The following is a 17636-nucleotide window of genomic DNA, read 5'->3' as shown; positions in this document are numbered from 1 at the left end:
ACAGATGAAGCAACTGTCAGAGGGCCTTAAACACCAGCCTGCCAAAACATAGGTACTGATCTAACAAGCCCAGTAAGCCATTCCCAGAGTGAACAGTAGTCTTCAGAGAAAGGTGGAAGGAGCATTCAAACAACTGTAGCTGCAAGAAATATTTCATCTAACCCTTACTACTCTTGGACTCAAAGTATGTCAACTTGTATCTGCGCTGCAATAAGTTATCTTCCAAATTGTAATGTATATCTGCATCCCCCCTGTGCATGTTTGACTCATATATGTTTATTGTGTTCTTGGCATATGTACTCTCACAAACTCCCACAGACTAGCTCTTTCTCATAGAGACTAAATCCATGTTTGTAAAAAAATCAAAATCCTTTTCCAAATCTTGTAAAACTTCACTTATTCCTGTATTATGAGAAATAAAAGGCTTATTTTCACTTTCACTGTATCACTTGTTTGCTTCTATTGTCGCACCCCTTCACACTGACCAACTCTTTAAACTGACATTACACTGCAATCAAATTGGCTTTTTTAAAGCCTCTTTTATTATTTTCTTTCCAACACCTCCTTGGCACCTCACATTTCCAAATTCTTAAACAAGCCTCCCAGATAAAAGCAATTTTCTGAGAGATGCTCATTTGATTTCAACTCTTTCCACCTACCTTTTCATTGCAATGGAAGGACTTACTTTTTTGTTCTTTCTTTCCACAGGCATTCTTCTTATTGTAGACATATATGAACTTTGACTGTTTATTAATAGAAACTAGAGTCCTCAGAACACCCTCATTCTTGATACAAGAATCCTTTTCATTAGCTTCCTCATTCACCTTTACCTTCTTCATTACAGTAGCAGAACACTTAAGACTTTCATGGGTTTCTTCTTCCAAGGATATTAAATTGAATTATATTTCAGTATGAAGAGTGTAAAAAGGATAAAAAGTGAATTCAGAATCTTGAGATAGGGCTTCCGGATGTAATTTAATTTCCAAAGCATCTTTGACTTTCATAATTTCTATTTGCAGTTGCCAAGACTAGAACTATTTAATCAAAAGTAGATGCAAGCTTTACAGGCTCCAGTGAAGAGAGTAAGCCCTGAGATGAAGTTTGCAAGCAAACTTTTTTCTTCTACCAGTGAGGTTGTAAAAGTCTAGCTTTGTCCACCTCCAGAGAATGGTCTTCAAAAAAAAAAAAAAAAGCCACCCACAAAAAGCCACCCACCTTAAAAACAGCAGTTTGTAACACTACCAGTTTAAAAATTGCTTACAGTAGTACAGAAAATTCTTTCTTTCTCAAAACTTTTCAGTAAAGCTATCCAAAGTATTACTTTTTTTTTTTTTAAGAGATGGGGAAAAATTATGCGTAATAGACTTCTCTTCTTTTCTTCCTTCCCTGCTGATTTTTCTGCTACCCTTCCTTCTCCCCACTCACCATAGCCAGGAAAGAGATCCCAGAGGCTCCCAACCCTAGCTTGCTGCTAATTACATGTGTTCACAACACCTATTGAGCACTCATGATACCTGGCCTGACTTAGACGCATGGCACAATTGCCTACTCCCACTCAAATCCATGAAAAATTGAAGTCAAACCAGTCAGGCTCTAACATCCACATTTGGTTTCCATCATCAGAGAAACAAGAGTACATATTTAGAAGAAACAAATCCTTGGAGCAAACCAAAGTTGTCACAAACGTGCAGCCTCTCAAAGCAAATAACCCAGGCAACAAAGCTGATCCCTGGATGCTACTGCAGGCTAGTCTTGTAGCAATTCCTTAGTTCTACTGACTTCAGGAATGAGCATAACAAATCCACACCTGCCACAGGACACTAAGATCATCCTTTGCCAAACGTCAGTGACACATGCTTTGCACACTGCAACAAGCTGCCTTCCGTGTTATCACCTACACATTTACTGTGACTCAGTATTTAGGGAGTTTTAATGATTTGTTTATATAGTCAGCAGCTGATCATGAACCATGCAAGTTATTAAAACACATTTTCTGTCTAGAAGACCAGGGAAATGTGCCAATGACATAACATTTTAATTAGAAGATCTTAATTTTTGCCTTGAATTTGTGACTTTCTGCCTCTTGCTACTTCTAAGTTCAGTCCCCTTGAGGCTGAGAAAATGAGTACCACAGCCTCCTATAACCAGACTGGTAGAGGTTTTTAAAACTAATCAGTGACAAACGGTATGGCTAGAACATTACAAGCCACTATCTTACAAGAGGCAAGTATTTACACAATTCCTTTGTTTTAACTGCAAGGTCATATTTGCAGAACCAGATAAACACTATCTTCAAACAAATACTGAGATCTTGAAGTATAAATCATAGACAGAAGGCAAGCATTTAACTATACCGGACAACATCTCACACTCTCTTAGCGGCTGCCACTGCAGAAGAATCCCATTCCCCTGAAGTTACAAGCACACGTTACTACAGGAAGCAGAAAGCGGCACTGTGAGGACACACAATACCCTGCACCTTACATGCCTAAAGCTCTGTTCAAAGAAACCTCTAATCTCTGGCTTGTGTGTGAAACCTAAAAATGGAAAGCCAATAGCACAGTTACATTCTTCATATATTATACTTTACTGACTTTATTTTAGATTGCCAAGTTTATCAAGGAAAGACTGAGCTGCTAACTGCATGTCCAAGTTCAACAAACTGACCCTAAGACCTAAACAGGTTTCTTCTTCACAAACTGCCAACTGCATTAACATTTGTATACAAACCATCAAGAGTTAGTTTACACAATCTAATTTGCAGTCTCATGAGAGCATAGCTAGCAGTTACAATGTCTGTGCAGCATGATTTACTATCGATTCAAGTACAGATACAGCAGGGCACAGGCAGAACGGCCCTTTATCGCCTTTGTAGCTGTAGGAACAGTGGAGAAAATACTGAACGACCCAAGTACTCGCTCTCTAGCAACACAATTCTACAACCTGCTGGGATTTATTCGGATTGTCCCATTTCCTTTGGCTCCAGACTACTGTTGCTCAGTTTAAAACTACACATGTATTTTGGGGGAAGTTTATGCTAGGGCCTGAGATGCAAAATCAATCTTCTGACCATTAGGACATATGCTTAGTTTGAAAAGGAGGAATGAAAAGACATACAAGCTAGATTTATAAATAAGGAGTTGGGAAATCTGATCCCCCAGTTGGGCTCGAAGCTCTGCCACAGATTCCCTATGGCCTTTGCTAGTTACTTAATCTTTCACCTGCTGAGCAGGATGACCTCATCAGGACTAGGACATGGTAGTCCAGATGATGTTCCTATGCACGAGATGAAGCATGCCAATTTACCGAACCCACCTGATGCAGAACCCGAGTCAGACTGTCAGAGCTGTGCAGAAGGGAATCTAAGTTTCTCACGAGATCAGGTGTTACCCTGCCTGTGGCTGCACACACAAGTGTTCCCCTTCCCCATCTAACAGCAGCAACCCATCCACCAAACCAACAGCAAAACATACGCTCTAAGTCTACACCTGTAAGTTTACCTTCTCTCATGGCATTGGGGGGGGGGGAACAAAAAAAAAAAAATCCATCAAAAGCACGATAAGAGTATTAAAGACAGCATTTATTATTACACCCTCCACTTTCAGTGGGGCATCTCCCTGGAGAGGAGCAAGATTGAACCCCTCCATTCTGCCCTTCTTATTCACAAATCCCATTCTTTACACAGAACACAGGAAACTTAATTACTCTTGTGGAAAACAAATGAGTTTACCTGACGAAAAACAGACACTAGGAAAGCGCATCAGAAGAACTACCAAGCACTGAGAATCAAAATTCAGCCCTTACTGTTAAAAAGCATCAACAATGTCTTTCTAAAGGCATAAAGAGACTTTGGATAGGTTAATGCACCAGGCAAGGAACTGGGAGACAGGACTGGGCACAGAAGTCCTGTCACTAACTTGATACACGACATCAGGTAAACAATTTCACCCCCTCTCAGTCTCAGCTTACACTTAAGTAAGCTGATAATGATAAAATTACCTACCTCACTACATGGGTGGAGAACGTTTTACTAATTCATGACTACAAAGCAACTTGAGAACCATGTATATAAAGCTAGTACATAAACACATATATATAAATTAAAATATACTTATGTTATATTTATAAATAAAACACAAGTTAGAAGAAAGATAAAACACATTACCCAAAAGCTCCAGTCAGAACTCCAGCTATACTGAGCAGGACCCTGCATTTTCTCTGTGCACGAACTAAGAGTGTTCTCTGAATCAGCAAGCAGCTGGCTAATAAGACCATGATCCACTTCATGAACTTCCTGTGAACAAAGAAACAAGGTATGTAATTCAACAACAGAGGAGAAAACTGAAATACGATGGTTAATCCATTTAACAAGCATATATTAAATGAAACTTGACATGCTAATTTTACCAAGGTGAGTGGCATAGAAACACTTCCCACTGACAGCCTTTTAATTGATTTTACATTTATTTTTTCCAGAGTATACTATATTTAATTATTACTTACATTTTTAACAGGGTATTTTATTTCCACAGCAGCCCCTCAACTTGCACATTGAAGCTGCACAGACATTTAGAGCTAGAATAATATCAACATGAGACGTCAGTGCATAACGCGCAACATGTTTCTAGAATCTGTGGGACCTTTCAAAACTTGAGAAAGGTCACGCAGGCGTAGCAGAGCTCTGACATATATTATTATAATACAAATCCATCAAATATTTATACTTAAGGTTAGTTACACTATAAATTGTGTGTTGTGTTGTATATAAATACGAGCGCAACGCTTCGGAGGCAAACAGTTCTACTCATATTGCTTACTATAAATACAAGCACTCTTCTCCCTTGATATCAATATTCTTCACTTGGGAGGTCAGTTTTACTTTACGACGGGAAACTGAGCCCCAGAAAGACCCTTGTCCCAGCCCACCTAACAAACCGGCACAAAACCAGTCCAGGGCCGTGACCAGTCACTAACACCGCCTGTACTACTGGACCCATCGATGAGACACGACGCCGGGTTTCCAGCCCGGAACGACTCAGAACCGCAGCGGTGCTGGCACACACGCACGCCCATGCCTAGGCAGGGCTGGGAGCACCCGCGCTCCTCCGAGGCTCCCGCCCAGCCCGCGGCGCAGGCCGGGGGTACGTACGCTCCGGAGAAGACAGCGGGGCGAGAGGCAGAAGGCAGAGACCCCCCCCCCCCCCCCGGCTACGTGGCGTGAGAGCAGGGGGTTCTCCACGCAAACACACGGACTCGCCGCAACCGCCACCAGTTGCTGCTCCCTGCCCGGACGGACCCGTTACTGCCGCGGCAGGGACGCTCCCGACCCACCGCCTCGCCGGTGCTGCCACAGCAACCCCGCGGCGCGGCTGGGTCTCTCCCCCACCCCCAGGGCGGCTCTCGCCACCCGAGAGCCCGGACCCTCCCTCCGGGGGCCGCAGCAGCCCCGCGGGACGCTCGCCGCCCCTCCTCACCGGGGACCCGCCGGGCCGCCGCCACCCCCCCCCCCCCCGGCCGCGCCCGCCTCGCCCCAAAAAACTTTCGGGGAGGCGGCTGGTGGCAGGCGGCGGAGGGGACGGCGGCGGCCCCGCACCCGCGGGCGGCGCTTCCCAGCGCTGCCCGCGGGGGCCACCCTACCGCCGGGCCTCCGGGGCGGCCCCGCGGCCTCGGCCCGCCCGTCCCGTCCCCAGGGGGGGGGAAAAGGAGCGGGGCTCCCGTCCCGTCCTCGTCCGTGCCCCCCCCCCCCGGCCCCGCACCTACCTGCGCAGCCCGCCGCCGCGGCTCGCCCGGGGGGGCGGCGGGCCGCGGCGGGGCAGCGGCCGGGGGCATGGAGCCCGCCGGAGAGGCGGGCGAGGGCCGGCGGGGAGCGGGCAGACCGCGGCGCTTACCATGGAGGGGGGCGAGGGCGGCGCGGCGCCCGCTAACTGCCTCAGCGGGGCGCACGGCGGGGCCGCGGCCGCCATTTAAAGGGGCAGGCGCCGGCCGGGCCGCGGGGCGCCGGCCCGAGGCGGTTGCCAAGGGCGAGCGGCGCCGCTCCTGAGGAGGGGGAGCCGTCGGGGAGGGGGGGGAGAAGGAGAAGGGCCGCGGCGCCCCCGATCCCTCCCTCGGCCGGCTCCAGAGCCCCCTCTGCGGCTTCCGCAAGGGTTAATGACGAAGGCTCGGAGCCGGTGGAAAGTTTGTGAGGACTGCAGCAGGAGAAACTCCTGGCTGCGGGGAGTCGGGGCCGGCTTTAGCTGCCTCCCTCCTGAGGGAAAGCCCCGCGCCCCGCCGCCCTCCCCTGGCGCCCGGCCCCGGCAGTCGGTTCAACAGCGGTTCCTAAAATCCGACGAGGAGGGGTTTGGGGTTCGGCGGAAAAATGCCGCCGAGAGGCCGCTCCAGGGGGACACCTAGGGGGGGGAGAGGGGAAGGGAAGCCCGCCCTCCGCCTCCTCCTGAGGCGACCCGGGCCCGGCCGCCGGCCAGCGCTGCCGCCGCGGCGGGCCGCGGTCTGAGGGACCGTCCAGGGCCCGAGCCCGCTTCCCCGGCCCCGCCGCCGGTTTTGCAGGGGAGCAGGCGGAGGCCTGCCCAGCCGCCCCGCTGCCGTGCGGGCCGGCTTGCGGGCTGAGCGGGGGGGGGTGAGGGGAAACGAAGGAAGTAAATGGTGGGACAGTCACCTCAGGAAACCCAGGCTCCGGTTTTTAAAGCTGCTGAGCAGCGCCAAGAGGGGGTCGCTGCCCGAGCTGTGAGCGCCCAGGGGTTTGGGGAGCTGGGCTCCAAGTTAGGCAGCACCAAAAGGGTGTCCCTCAACGCAGGGGACCCAACCAGAGCCATGGTGGCTCGCAGGTGTGTGCCCTCGGGTCACCTCGCAGGAAAAAAGAAGAGCCCTGTGATGTGAAAAAGAGATCTCCGCCTTGCTGGGTGGCTGGCTGGCGGAGGATGAAGAGGGATGGGTGGGCAGCCGAAGGAAGGAGGAGTAGAGCAGCCTGGCGTGGCAGCGCTGTTTCGTTCCACTGTCCCTCTTCTCTCGCCACTTCCCCAGAAAGTGGGTTGAGGCCCTCCCTGAAGGGACATCTCTGGGCCCTGTGATATCTGCCTGCTGATACATTAGCAAAGGTGCCAGAAGTCCCTGTGGCTGACGTCCCCTCCAGGCTGTTGGCCCAGAAAGGACAGCTTTAACGCTGCCGACTGTGAGTCTCCAAAGTTTACAAGAAAGTGTAAAAAAGAATGTGTGTTTCATTTTATTTTTGTTGCTTGCTCTCTTGCTTTGGACCTCTGAAACTCAAAGTTTTCAGGCGTTTCTCAACAACACTCAGGGGACCAGTTTTTTTTCTTTTTTGTCCAAAAATTGAGGTGCTCTCTGAATCATACTGGTTTAGCCAAGTGGGAGAAGCTTGATGTTCAACTGATGGCTGCCAGCAACACTAAAACCCCTTTGTATTCCCTCGGTTAAAATCTGGCTGGCCTGATGGCTTTGCTCAGGCATGTCCTCTTTAATGGGAGATTCACATGAGAATTGCTATTACAGGATGAAATGAACATAAACAGCATTTGCAGGAACAACAGCAGTCTGTCCATCACAACAGTGATGTGTTTTTTTAGAAACACACCAAATACTTGGGTTTAAATCAGACACTGGAATGCCTTTGGTCCAGCTCCATCTTCCCACGCTGACTTCTCTGACGTGCAGTCATGGCCAGTACTCTAAGCCAGTAACTCGGTCCCAGTTCCTCTTGATCTGCCAGGTGCCTTTGACTTTACAGGTTATTCCCTCCTCAAACTCTTGATTGTTTTGACTCTAATTTTTTCCTTCCATAGATAATTTTGGTTTTACTCACTAGTACTTCCTTCAGAAGACCTTCACAATCTACTTTCCAGCTTTCTGCTGAAGTGCTATGTTGCTCTGCACTTGGTCCCAGTTCCCTTGTTAATATATAGTTTACTTCGGAGTGATTCCTTCCTGGTAAGTCCAGGTCTTCCCTCTCTCCCAACCCATTTCAAACAGAGAAGAAATATTTGCCTTTTAGGTTCCTTTAACCATACTCCCTCTAGCCTATCCTGCTTTCAGTGATACAGGTGTCACCACACCAAAGCTAGAGCAACAAGTGATCGCTCAAGGAATGGGTTGTTCCTCTTGACATTGTTTGGTCAGCAGAGTTTTGCAAGTCAGATGTGGAATTCCTTGAAACAGTTTTTGTGGAGCATCCACATGCAAAGATGCAGATCACAGAATTTAATAAAGCTTATTCAAGAAAGCCATATGACAGTAGGGTGATTTCCTCATGGTGTGATGGGGGCTTTTGGGGGGTCTGTTTTGCTTTCAAATACAAAGAAAAGCAGAAATACTCATGCCTCGCAGCTGAATTGTGCTTTGTGTTTTAACAGATGTGGAATTGAGTCTTTACTGGATACTCAAGCACAATTCCATTATCTGAAGAGTCCTAAAGATAAGCAAAATCATTAGATAAAGCCAGCGGGCTTCTGGAAAGGTGTGCGATAATCCCTAATCCCATAGCTGAGGGAAAAGGAGTCATCCAGACAGCGAGAGTGGCACATGCTTGGTACAGCGGTAGCACTGCTGGCAGAGCTGGATGCTACAGGTGAGGCTTTGGGGCTGCCGGAGATCTTTCCACAACGCAGCACTGTGTATGTACCTTTGCGTAAACCCAGATTTTCCATTCCATAGCACACCTGCTAGTTTTGCAGATAGGCCACCTGCTTTAGCAGTTTTCCCCTCCACCCAGGTGGCATAGATGAGCTTTACTTAAACTGAGTTTAAGTAATCGATTTTTTGTGAAAAAAAGATTTGTTCTGCACTGGAAAAAAATACTTTGGGGAATACATTTTACCTATAAACACCGTGTGCACATAGCCACAAAGATACTGAATTCCTATAACTTCCTTTCATGGTGAATTAGGATGATAGGACTCCGGCTGCTCAGAAAATCAAGCCAATGCTCTTTCTCTTCTCACTTCCACTAAGGAGGTGTTCAGCAGAAGAGAGGTCTCCTTTAGAGTATCTGGATATTCTGTACTCAGCCCAAAGTTCTGGTTTATACAAGGCCAAAGCAGAAAACAACGGATTATCTTCCCTCTGCTCTCAGAACAGTTTCAGAATCTTCTCAGGGAGAGATCAGAACAGGCCCCAGAACTCATTGTTGTCGCTTCAAATGTGGCTGTCATCCAGGGAGCAGGCAGAGCACTGTGAGCTCGAAGCTGTGGTAACTTTAGAAAGTGTGACATTCACTGGGCAGAATGTGAGGTCCTGTTGCAATAACACAGACATATTTTTTTGCCCGTACTACCGGAGGGAGAGACGGTGAGGCCATATACTTCAGCAACTATGAGCCAGCACATTGGGAAGCTCTGTAGATCTGCAGCATCTTCATTCCTCCTCTTCTTGTTGGTGGGTGAGTACTAACTAAACCACCTTCCTTAATTAGAAGAAATATAGCTTATTCCTAGAGTTTGGTTTGAGAAGTTCTCTCTTCCCCCCCCCCCCCCCCCCCGAAAAGCAACTTTACACTGAGGGCTTCTTCAGGATGCAGGAAAACTGTATCTTGTGTTGTGCAGTGCATTAAAACATACTTTTCTTTATGGATACATTCCTCTTTAGCTAATAGAAATGTTCAGAAAGAGTATGTTTGCCTGTCTTTTTCAAGAAGAAAGGCTGTGTATCATCATTGCTAGAAGCTTCATTTCTATTTTGGTTCTCTGATGTATTAGCAACCAGTTATTGTCTACAAGGTAGTTATTCATATCCATTTGCAAAAGCCAACCTCAGCCCAGGGCAAAAGTCATATAAATTAAGATGAGAAATGTGCAGTCATTGATCACTTAATCATAGACAACTGGGAGCTGAATACAGCTTGTATAGCACCCTCATAGCACCAGCTGAGTGTGAAGTTGAGCTCTAAAGCCAACAAACCCATCTAAAAGACAGTCATTCCAGCATGAGAGGATTTTTTTTGTGGGTTGGAAATCGAGCCCTATTTGCCCTCAACCTCTCCTCCACCTAATGAGTGTGAACAAAGGAGAGGAGGCTCAACTAGAAAGGTTAAATTTTGCACTGACCTCCACCCACCATTTTGGGTCCCCGGTGCTGTTGGCAGCTGGCAGAAGAAGCTTGCAGGGCTGTTTGGGTTTACTGCAGGCGCCAAAGAGTAAGTTAGAGGCTCCAAGACTGGAAGAGAGCACAGGTATCTTTTATTCTTTCCTCCTGTCACCCCACCTCCTCTAGCCTGCCTTGTGTATTTCTCATTCACAGCCAACGACATGGCCTTACATGGGAAAGTATCAACCTGCAGATTGCATAAAGGGGAGGCTGATGGCTTAGTCGGTGCCCTATTAGTACTGCCAAATGTGGAGCACATTGTCACATTACAGGAAATCCCAGAGAGCTTTTTCCCCTCATGGTTGAAAACTGGCCATGAACTACCGACTTCATATGACAATGACCTATTAGATCATCTAATCATTTTTCCAGGTCAAGACAAGATCATCCGTGCTGTATTTCTCTGTAGTCTGTCTAGCTCAAGTGCTTTCACCAAAAAGCGTTGCATTCCTCTCCATTGGGGACTGAGCTCTACAACCCGCATGACAGGGGACCTACACATCACTCTGCTAACTAAGCGGCTGACTTAAAAAGAGCTTTGAAGCAGAGTCAACAAGGCATTTGGCATGGTATGCTCCCAGATGCCAGTATGATAAGGGCATTGTGTATTTGAATACAAGTGAACTAGTATGTTCCAGTTTTGCAACCTTACAAAAGGAAAAAGAAAGAAAGAAAAAGAAAGAAAGGAAGAAAGGAAGAAAGAAAGAAAGAAAAAGAAAAGTAGAGGCTGTGCTGTGGCATTCTCAGTGAAACCTCCAAACAGAGCTGGGGTGAAACAATACAGCCTACTGCTCTTGTGTTTTGATTTTCCTAATTAGCTTTAAGTTACGTGATTTGTATTGAATCCAAGATGTGGGATAACACAGCTGACAAGGCCAGTTATTTCATGATAGGAGGTGCAAATAAAACTCATGACAAACAGAGGCAACATCAAAGCACATTGTTCCTGCTCAGTTTTGTTCTCTATGCCACTAAGTGGCTGTGTAAAAATGATACCTTTTATATCACTAAAAGGAATAAAAATTATGATTGTGTTGCAGGGGGTGCATGTGGTAAGGCTGGAACACTTGTAGTGGAGAAATTCTGTGGTCATCCCTTGAAAACAAGGTAGCAGTAGCACATACTGCTTTTGCTAAAGCAGCAGTATCCAGTGGAGATAATGGTTAATGAACAGAGATTTTTAAAAGAGTGCTCGTGATGAAACTGCTCAAATTAACTCCTAACGAGTAACCAAATAGATCACATCAGAATATTTGATACACAAAGACTGTAATATGTCAAGCTACCATCAACTTTGCCAAGTATTTCAATTATACTTTGTACTTCTTCAAAGTACCTTGTCCAGATACTTCAACTTTTATGACTGCTGCACTGATACACTGTTATCTAGCTGGAAAGGGAAAATCTGGACCTCAGATTCCCCCAAGAAACTCCAGTGGGCTCATTGGTAAGATTATGTGTGAACACGAGGATAATATCTCATCCAGTATCTTTAATAAGGACTACTCATTTTAGGGGGCTGGATCCAAAACTACAATAATATTTGGGTACCTAATTCTCAGGCATCCGATTCCTGTGGATTGGTGTTCCAGTTACAAGGCCAAAATCTTCACTTTGAGGTAAAAGCACAGAGCACCAAGCAGCTCTGAAGGTTTTTCACATGCTTTGTCGTAGCCTAGTTTCATAGCCAGCTTATATTTTCTATATTTTTGCATCCATGAGTTCTCTCCTCTCTGATATTTAAACTGTAAGCTCTATACCCCATCCTTTTATAAGGCACCTAGAACAACAGGGCCCTGCTGTCTGACAGAAATTGTCAGTGCTACTCCCATACGAGCCATAAATAATAATAACTATGAATACAACTGTGATTTTGTGTACAAGCATGCCTGGAGGAGCCATTCAAGTAACTCTCAAACTGATCGTCAAGGGGTTTGGTTTTCCATGGCCTTGAGACATTTGTCCCTGAGCATAGAGAGGCTATTGTCATTGTCATACCAGACCCAGACAATAGCGTTTCACACCCTTTGGATGGCAACGAAAGACTCAAGTCAATGGAAAATCAAGACCTTCACTGTGGAATTGTCTGCAGTCCTTGAGAGGGCACTGACTAGTATGAGGGGAGACTATTTCACTTGAGGAAAATAAAACAACAGAAGAAACTGTTCCAAAAATTAGTCTGAACTCCTTCTTGGCGACAGCTGTTGTCTTAAGAGTTTGGTTTTCCCTCTTTTTGGGACAGCAACTATTCCTCTCATCTTCGGAGCTCAGACTTGTTTCCAGAAATGAGATCCACTCACAATACTCTTAGCTCAAGGCTGTTTGATACTATGATTAGCAGCTGAGTGAGAGAAGGCAGGTTTAAGTCTCTACTACAGGCATGTGCCCATATTTTTCTAACAAAAGGTAGCAGGACAATGGTGTCCCTTCACAGAGAATAGATCTCACCCTCAGTATCAACACCTGCAGAAAGCCAAGGTGCTGCCCCCCAGGTCGCTGATAGGATCTGCTGGGGGTTCAGTCTCTTGCAATGGAGATTCATCCCATAATTTCAAGATTTCCTGTCCTGAAACTAGAAATATGTGCCAGAACTTCTAAGAAGCTCACATTATGTTTTGGGATGCAGGCAGTTGCATTAGGATGCGCGCATATTCACTGTACTTGTCAGAACAGAGCTGCCTGTGTGTAAGTGTACATGCATTTTTTGCTTTGCCTCAAAAGCAGTTGAGGCAGGAACATCAGGCTCCAAGATTTTTTTTGGGGGGAAGAAAGAGGTTAGTGTTCCAGGTGGAAATGTGGCTGAATGGTCTTTATACTTCACCCAAAGCCATTGGACAATGGCATTAATCTTCCTCTAGTATGGCAGTAGAAAGGAACTGAGGATCAGGAAAAGACCTGTTTGTACACATGAACGTAATCTAAGCAGGAACTGGGAAAAAAATCCCTATCGTCTTAATAGTGACTACCCTCAAGTTCTAATTCCAGGAGCCATTCTTTGTGCTGGTTAGAGGCCAGGAGCAGCTGGAAGGTTTATCATCCTATCGCCCTCAACCCTCCTCTTCTTTCTCTTTCCTGGTACAGATGTTGGTGTTAGTGATGGAAGTGCAAGCAAGGAGAATGCAGCTGTAACTCGCGTAACAGCACGGCCCTCGTTGTTGACAACACCTGAGCCATGGCACCTTTTGGTGATTCAAACACCAGCCAAGGAAAAAGCCAAAGAGGGTGAAACTGTGGTCTTAAATTGTCGCTTTCACAGCCCACAACGTCCCTTCCTGACTGACCTAATGGTGAAGTGGTACAAAGAAGATGAAAAGGGACAGATGGACCTGCTAGAAAACAATGTGACCATCTTGCCAAATAACTCCAGGGTTTTCATGAGTGGAGACTTGTCCCAAGGGGATGCCTCCCTGGTGATCCTCAATGTGACAACCAGTGACCACGGTATTTATTTCTGTGAGGTTACACTTCCAGACGGGAAGGTGGTGACAGGAGATGGCACAAAGCTCAGGATCAGGAGGGCTCTGGGTAATATTTGATGTTATTTACTTCTTTTCGCCCTCTTTCTCTTCCAAAGCTGGTCTACACGCTCGCAGATAGGGGGAAGTTGGCCTGTTTGGCCTCTAGCAGTTAGGGCCTAGTGTCATGGAGTGTAATTGCTCTATAGCATTTCTCGTTATTTTTGTTAGGCCAGCTAATTTTGATTGGCTTGCCTCTATAAGCAGTCTCACAGGTCTTATTGTAAGGAGGGGTATTTACAACCAAAAAAAGAAGGAATAATTTTATCACTAAAATCAAAGTCAGTGTCAAGAATGAAAGAGTCGGGCAAGTTCTCTTGTACTCACAGCTCTGTTTGGCAGAACCCTCATGAATGGCAGGTGTCAAGATATCACCTCAGGGAACAGCTACGAACTCTTTTTTGACATTATTTCTCTCCAACCCACTAACTTGCATATTCATTCCTTAACTCTGGATGACATAAGGAATCCCACAATAAACATGAGGATCACGTTATACCATTTCTGCTTAACTTCACATTAAAATCAAAGTAGCATTAAAAGTGCCATGCTATGTTTTCTTAGCTTCACAAATAGACACTAGGCATATTAAGTAAGGAGATAACTTGCTTTGCCTTCTATCAGCTGGAAATGTCAAAGCAGCTTTCCTTTTTATGTAGGCTAAACACATTCCAGTCCCAACAAATCAACACATCAGAAGGTTTATTATCTTATTATCTAATTAACAAAAAATAGCACCTTCTGTGTCAAGACTAAATTATGCAACTGCTGTTTCCCCCTGATTCATTACCAAAGCTTCTAGCTCACCAAGATTCACTAAGCCTTTGCCCTTTTGAGCCCAAGTTCTTCCATTACTAATTTTTATAAAACTACTTAGTTTAAACTGTAGCACTAACAAGGCAAGAAAACTGTGCCCCCTGCAAGTGCTTGGTCATGTGTCTAATGAGGTGTCCCGTTGGCTTGATATCATAGTCTCAGTAGCGCAGGTTACTCTTGCAACATCTGCACTCTGGCCAGTGTAATTGCCTTTCTGTGTTCCAGAGAAGATGAAATATATAATTTTTGCACTATGCCTGAATTAAAGGGACAAGAGAATATGAGAAATATAATTCGTAAAGAAATGTTATGTGCCACAAATCCAGACTGCCCAAAAATTTATCTGAAATTAAAAAGAGAAATTAGCTGACCCTGTTAACTTGTCCATTACAGGCAACAAATGACATATATTTTGAAGTAAAGTAAGTAATGGTTCTACAGCACCTTCATTGGCCTTACTTTCCTGATGAAAAGAGCAGCCCCACAAATGGATTTAAACTACAGGATACTTCCCTTTACGTGGGAGAAGGGAGTGGGTTATTTACTGATGAGCACAGCTGTAGTAAACCTCAATGTCCATCCATTCAACTAGGTAGCACAGAATAATGGCTGCTCCTGTGAACATGTGGTCCGATGCTTGGAAATCTGTGTGTCAACATGGTAGCAAAACTATCCAAATTTTCTAGTGAAGCTTAAATATAATCACATAGATATATGTAGTGAATGCCTGATTGGACTGCAACTGTAGATAAAACTGGAAGGCTTTTAATCATTCTTTTATTACCTTTCCTGGGTGAGTCACATGGCAAAATGACTACTATGAGCGTGAGGCAGTCACTTAAAATCTGATCAGATCAGTCATGTGCCATTGCCCAGCCAGTTTCCCTCTCTCTAAAGAGACATTCCTGCTCTGGCAGACGCTAAGCTACAGGGCAGATGCTCTCCACGCTGCGTCCCACAACCCTTGTAACAGTCCATCGTACTGTGCTCACCTGACCAAAGGTTCTTCCTGAATCATCCTTCAGTCCCAACAAATAATAAAGCCAGAATGCCAACGTGCTCTTATCTCAAAAAAAATGGGATCATCCCATCTCTGCCATGCAACAGTCCCAGAGAGCAACAAATCAAAGAAAGGGCTTCAGTGGAGCTCTGCCCACCCTCTGGTGCTGTCTCCTTTGGAGGTAGACAGGGAGACTGCTGACTTTCTCAAAATGGTCAGAGTATTTTTTTCCATTTGAAAGTAAAGCATACAAGCATGAGTCCCATTAATTCAGGCAGCAGCATCTTTTGCCATCCCATAGCATCCAGCTGTTAAGGGAGATTGCTAGGGAGACGGGGCTGTCCTATCTCTAAATCCCCAGAAAGTGTAGCAGCTTCCTACATAAGAATGAAAAAAATCAATAGCTCTGTAGTGCAATACACTCTCTCCCTTGTAGAAGCCTATGATTTCATATCAGACAAGACATTAGCCTAATTGATATCGTAGTAAGCAGCTTCCTCTGCAGCCACTGCAGAAAACGTGCTGGCTGCATTGCATATGCTTGCCTGGATGACATCTTTTGTTCCTCTCTACCTTCCCTTCTCCCCCAGGCTTGTTTGGTATAGAAGAATCCATTGGAACTATCATTGGCGTTGTGGCGGCTGGTATCGGAGGTGTAGTGGTTCTGATCATTGTTTTAACCCCGCAGCTGAGGAGATGCGTCCTCTGCATGAGACAAGGCTCTCGCCAAGGTAAGGAACACAAACCAAAACCTGGAATCCCTTGCTAGAAACATGAACTCAGTCACCTATTTCCAAAGGTACCTTTTTTTTAACTTAAGGAGGAATTAGCCATTTACTTACCTCTGGTCAGACATGAGATCTGGTTCCAGAAATAAGCAGTGTGGATGAAACTCTAACAGGGCTGGCTCTATATTTCATCTCTTTTTCAAATAGTTCTTTGTTTTTGTTGGGTAGAGCTACATGCATGGGCCTAATGAGTTACCTATAAATAAAACAATGGGATCTTCTTGGCAAGGAGTTGTTCAATGAGATGCTGCTGCTTCTTTTAATGAAGTCCTGGGTCTTCTTCGGTTCTTTTAGGTTTATGCTCAAGGATGTTTCTTCCTCCCACCAACTACATGCTTACATTTCTATTCTTGTAATGCTCGTGTACAGAAAGCCTATGATGGCCTAGGTGTTTGCATTAAGTGTGGTGCGTAAAGCCCAGTAATATCTTTTATTAGATCAGGTTGGAAAAACTAGACCTTTTCGTTGCACATGAGCCAAAGAATTGATCCGAGAAGAGGCTGAGGTACATGAAAGCTTGCCTGTTTTTTCCAGCACTGTCAGCTGGTCTAATTAGAGTAGACTGACACTGAAGGCTGCGTTTTGAAACAAGCTGAGCTCCCATTTTGCGCAACCCAAGATGTGGTCTGTGTTTCAGACCGAGCTCGGCTGACTTCTTGCTTTCAGCGGGGAGCCGTGTCTGTGATTTGCACCTCTTCTCCCGACACTCAAAAATCTTGCTTGGCCTGCTGAAAAAAAAAAATCATAAAAAAAAAAATAGGAAGAGCTGCTCTTTTCATTCACTGGAGCGCTGCCGCCACCCGATGGCCATCCCGGCGGGGACAAGGACACGGCCAGAGGCAATGCCTCCCTTCCCGGGAAAGGTCTCCCAGCCCTTGCTGAGAAGCTCACCCGCACCCTTAGACTGATGCTGCCCACACAGCATCATCATCCCTTTGCAAAACCCTCTGCATGAACAGAGTTCGGGACTTCTTTACTTGCCAGATGGCCTTGGAAGAGTTTGTTGCGCTGTACTGACTCTGCATCGCTCACTCGCTCTCTCTCCTTTCCTTCTTGCTCAGTGTAGGTTGAGGTGCAGCATTACAGGAGTCACTGGAAGATGCAAAGCCTACAGGTGGAACAACTTCTGAGGCCCTGTAAGCCAAAAAATGGAGCTCTAGACGGAATAAAAGCCTTTGCCTCAGTACCTGTTGTCTTTGGCATTTTTATTTTTGTTAGTCTGTTTCTTTTTCCTGCAGCTTTGACAGCCACAGTGGCATATTCAGCATCCCCCTCCAGCAAGGAGCAAAACAGCCTTTTGTGAAGAAATTTGCATTATCACCTGCCAAAACCCCACTTATTTTGGCCACATATCTCCAAACCTAGACTCTGATGAGGTACCTTGGGTCTTTCCCTGCCATTACTTCTTGTTTTAAAGATAGAAGGAGC

At 45.7% G+C, this 17636-nt stretch overlaps 2 protein-coding genes across 6 annotated transcripts in view; one reads left to right on the top strand and one right to left on the bottom strand.

Moving 5' to 3' along the window:
* Positions 1 to 6042, bottom strand: part of GRAMD1C (GRAM domain containing 1C) — a 54213-nt gene extending 48171 nt beyond the window's left edge. For 2 of the 3 annotated variants that reach the window (XM_075034354.1, XM_075034352.1), the window contains exons 1-2: positions 5889 to 6042; positions 4166 to 4294 (exon numbers count right to left, since the gene is read on the bottom strand). In XM_075034354.1, the coding sequence (XP_074890455.1) occupies positions 4166 to 4294; positions 5889 to 5963 (204 nt within the window). In that variant the 5' untranslated portion in view covers positions 5964 to 6042. Of the gene's footprint in view, positions 1 to 4165; positions 4295 to 4503; positions 5338 to 5888 lie in introns of those variants that run through there. The other variant, XM_075034355.1, reaches the window with a different exon arrangement.
* A 3166-nt stretch (positions 6043 to 9208) lies between these two features.
* On the top strand, positions 9209 to 17394 carry LOC142034058 (uncharacterized). Of its 3 annotated transcripts, none has more exons than XM_075034768.1 (4): positions 9209 to 9385; positions 13171 to 13530; positions 16011 to 16151; positions 17270 to 17394. In XM_075034768.1, exons 1-4 carry the CDS (start codon positions 9319 to 9321, stop codon positions 17272 to 17274), a joined length of 573 nt encoding a protein of 190 aa, XP_074890869.1. In that variant the 5' UTR covers positions 9209 to 9318; the 3' UTR covers positions 17275 to 17394. The 3 variants fall into 3 exon arrangements, with proteins under 3 accessions (XP_074890869.1, XP_074890868.1, XP_074890867.1); XM_075034767.1 differs by having other exon boundaries at positions 13171 to 13614; positions 17275 to 17394; XM_075034766.1 differs by having other exon boundaries at positions 13171 to 13614.
* Positions 17395 to 17636: the final 242 nt, after the last annotated feature.

This window comes from Buteo buteo, chromosome 8 (assembly GCF_964188355.1).
Source record: "Buteo buteo chromosome 8, bButBut1.hap1.1, whole genome shotgun sequence".
Classification (NCBI taxonomy): Eukaryota; Metazoa; Chordata; class Aves; order Accipitriformes; family Accipitridae; genus Buteo; species Buteo buteo.
Note: the sequence above shows the minus strand (reverse complement) of the source record. Positions and strands in the feature narration are given on the sequence as shown.

Coding starts and splice junctions, on each gene's coding strand:
- LOC142034058 (XM_075034767.1), top strand. CDS start 9,319: ATGAGCCAGCACATTGGGAAGCTCTGTAGATCTGCAGCATCTTCATTC. Junction 9,386..13,170: donor CCTCCTCTTCTTGTTGGTGG/GTGAGTACTAAC, acceptor TTCCTGGTACAG/ATGTTGGTGTTAGTGATGGA. Junction 13,615..16,010: donor CAGGATCAGGAGGGCTCTGG/GTAATATTTGAT, acceptor CTTCTCCCCCAG/GCTTGTTTGGTATAGAAGAA.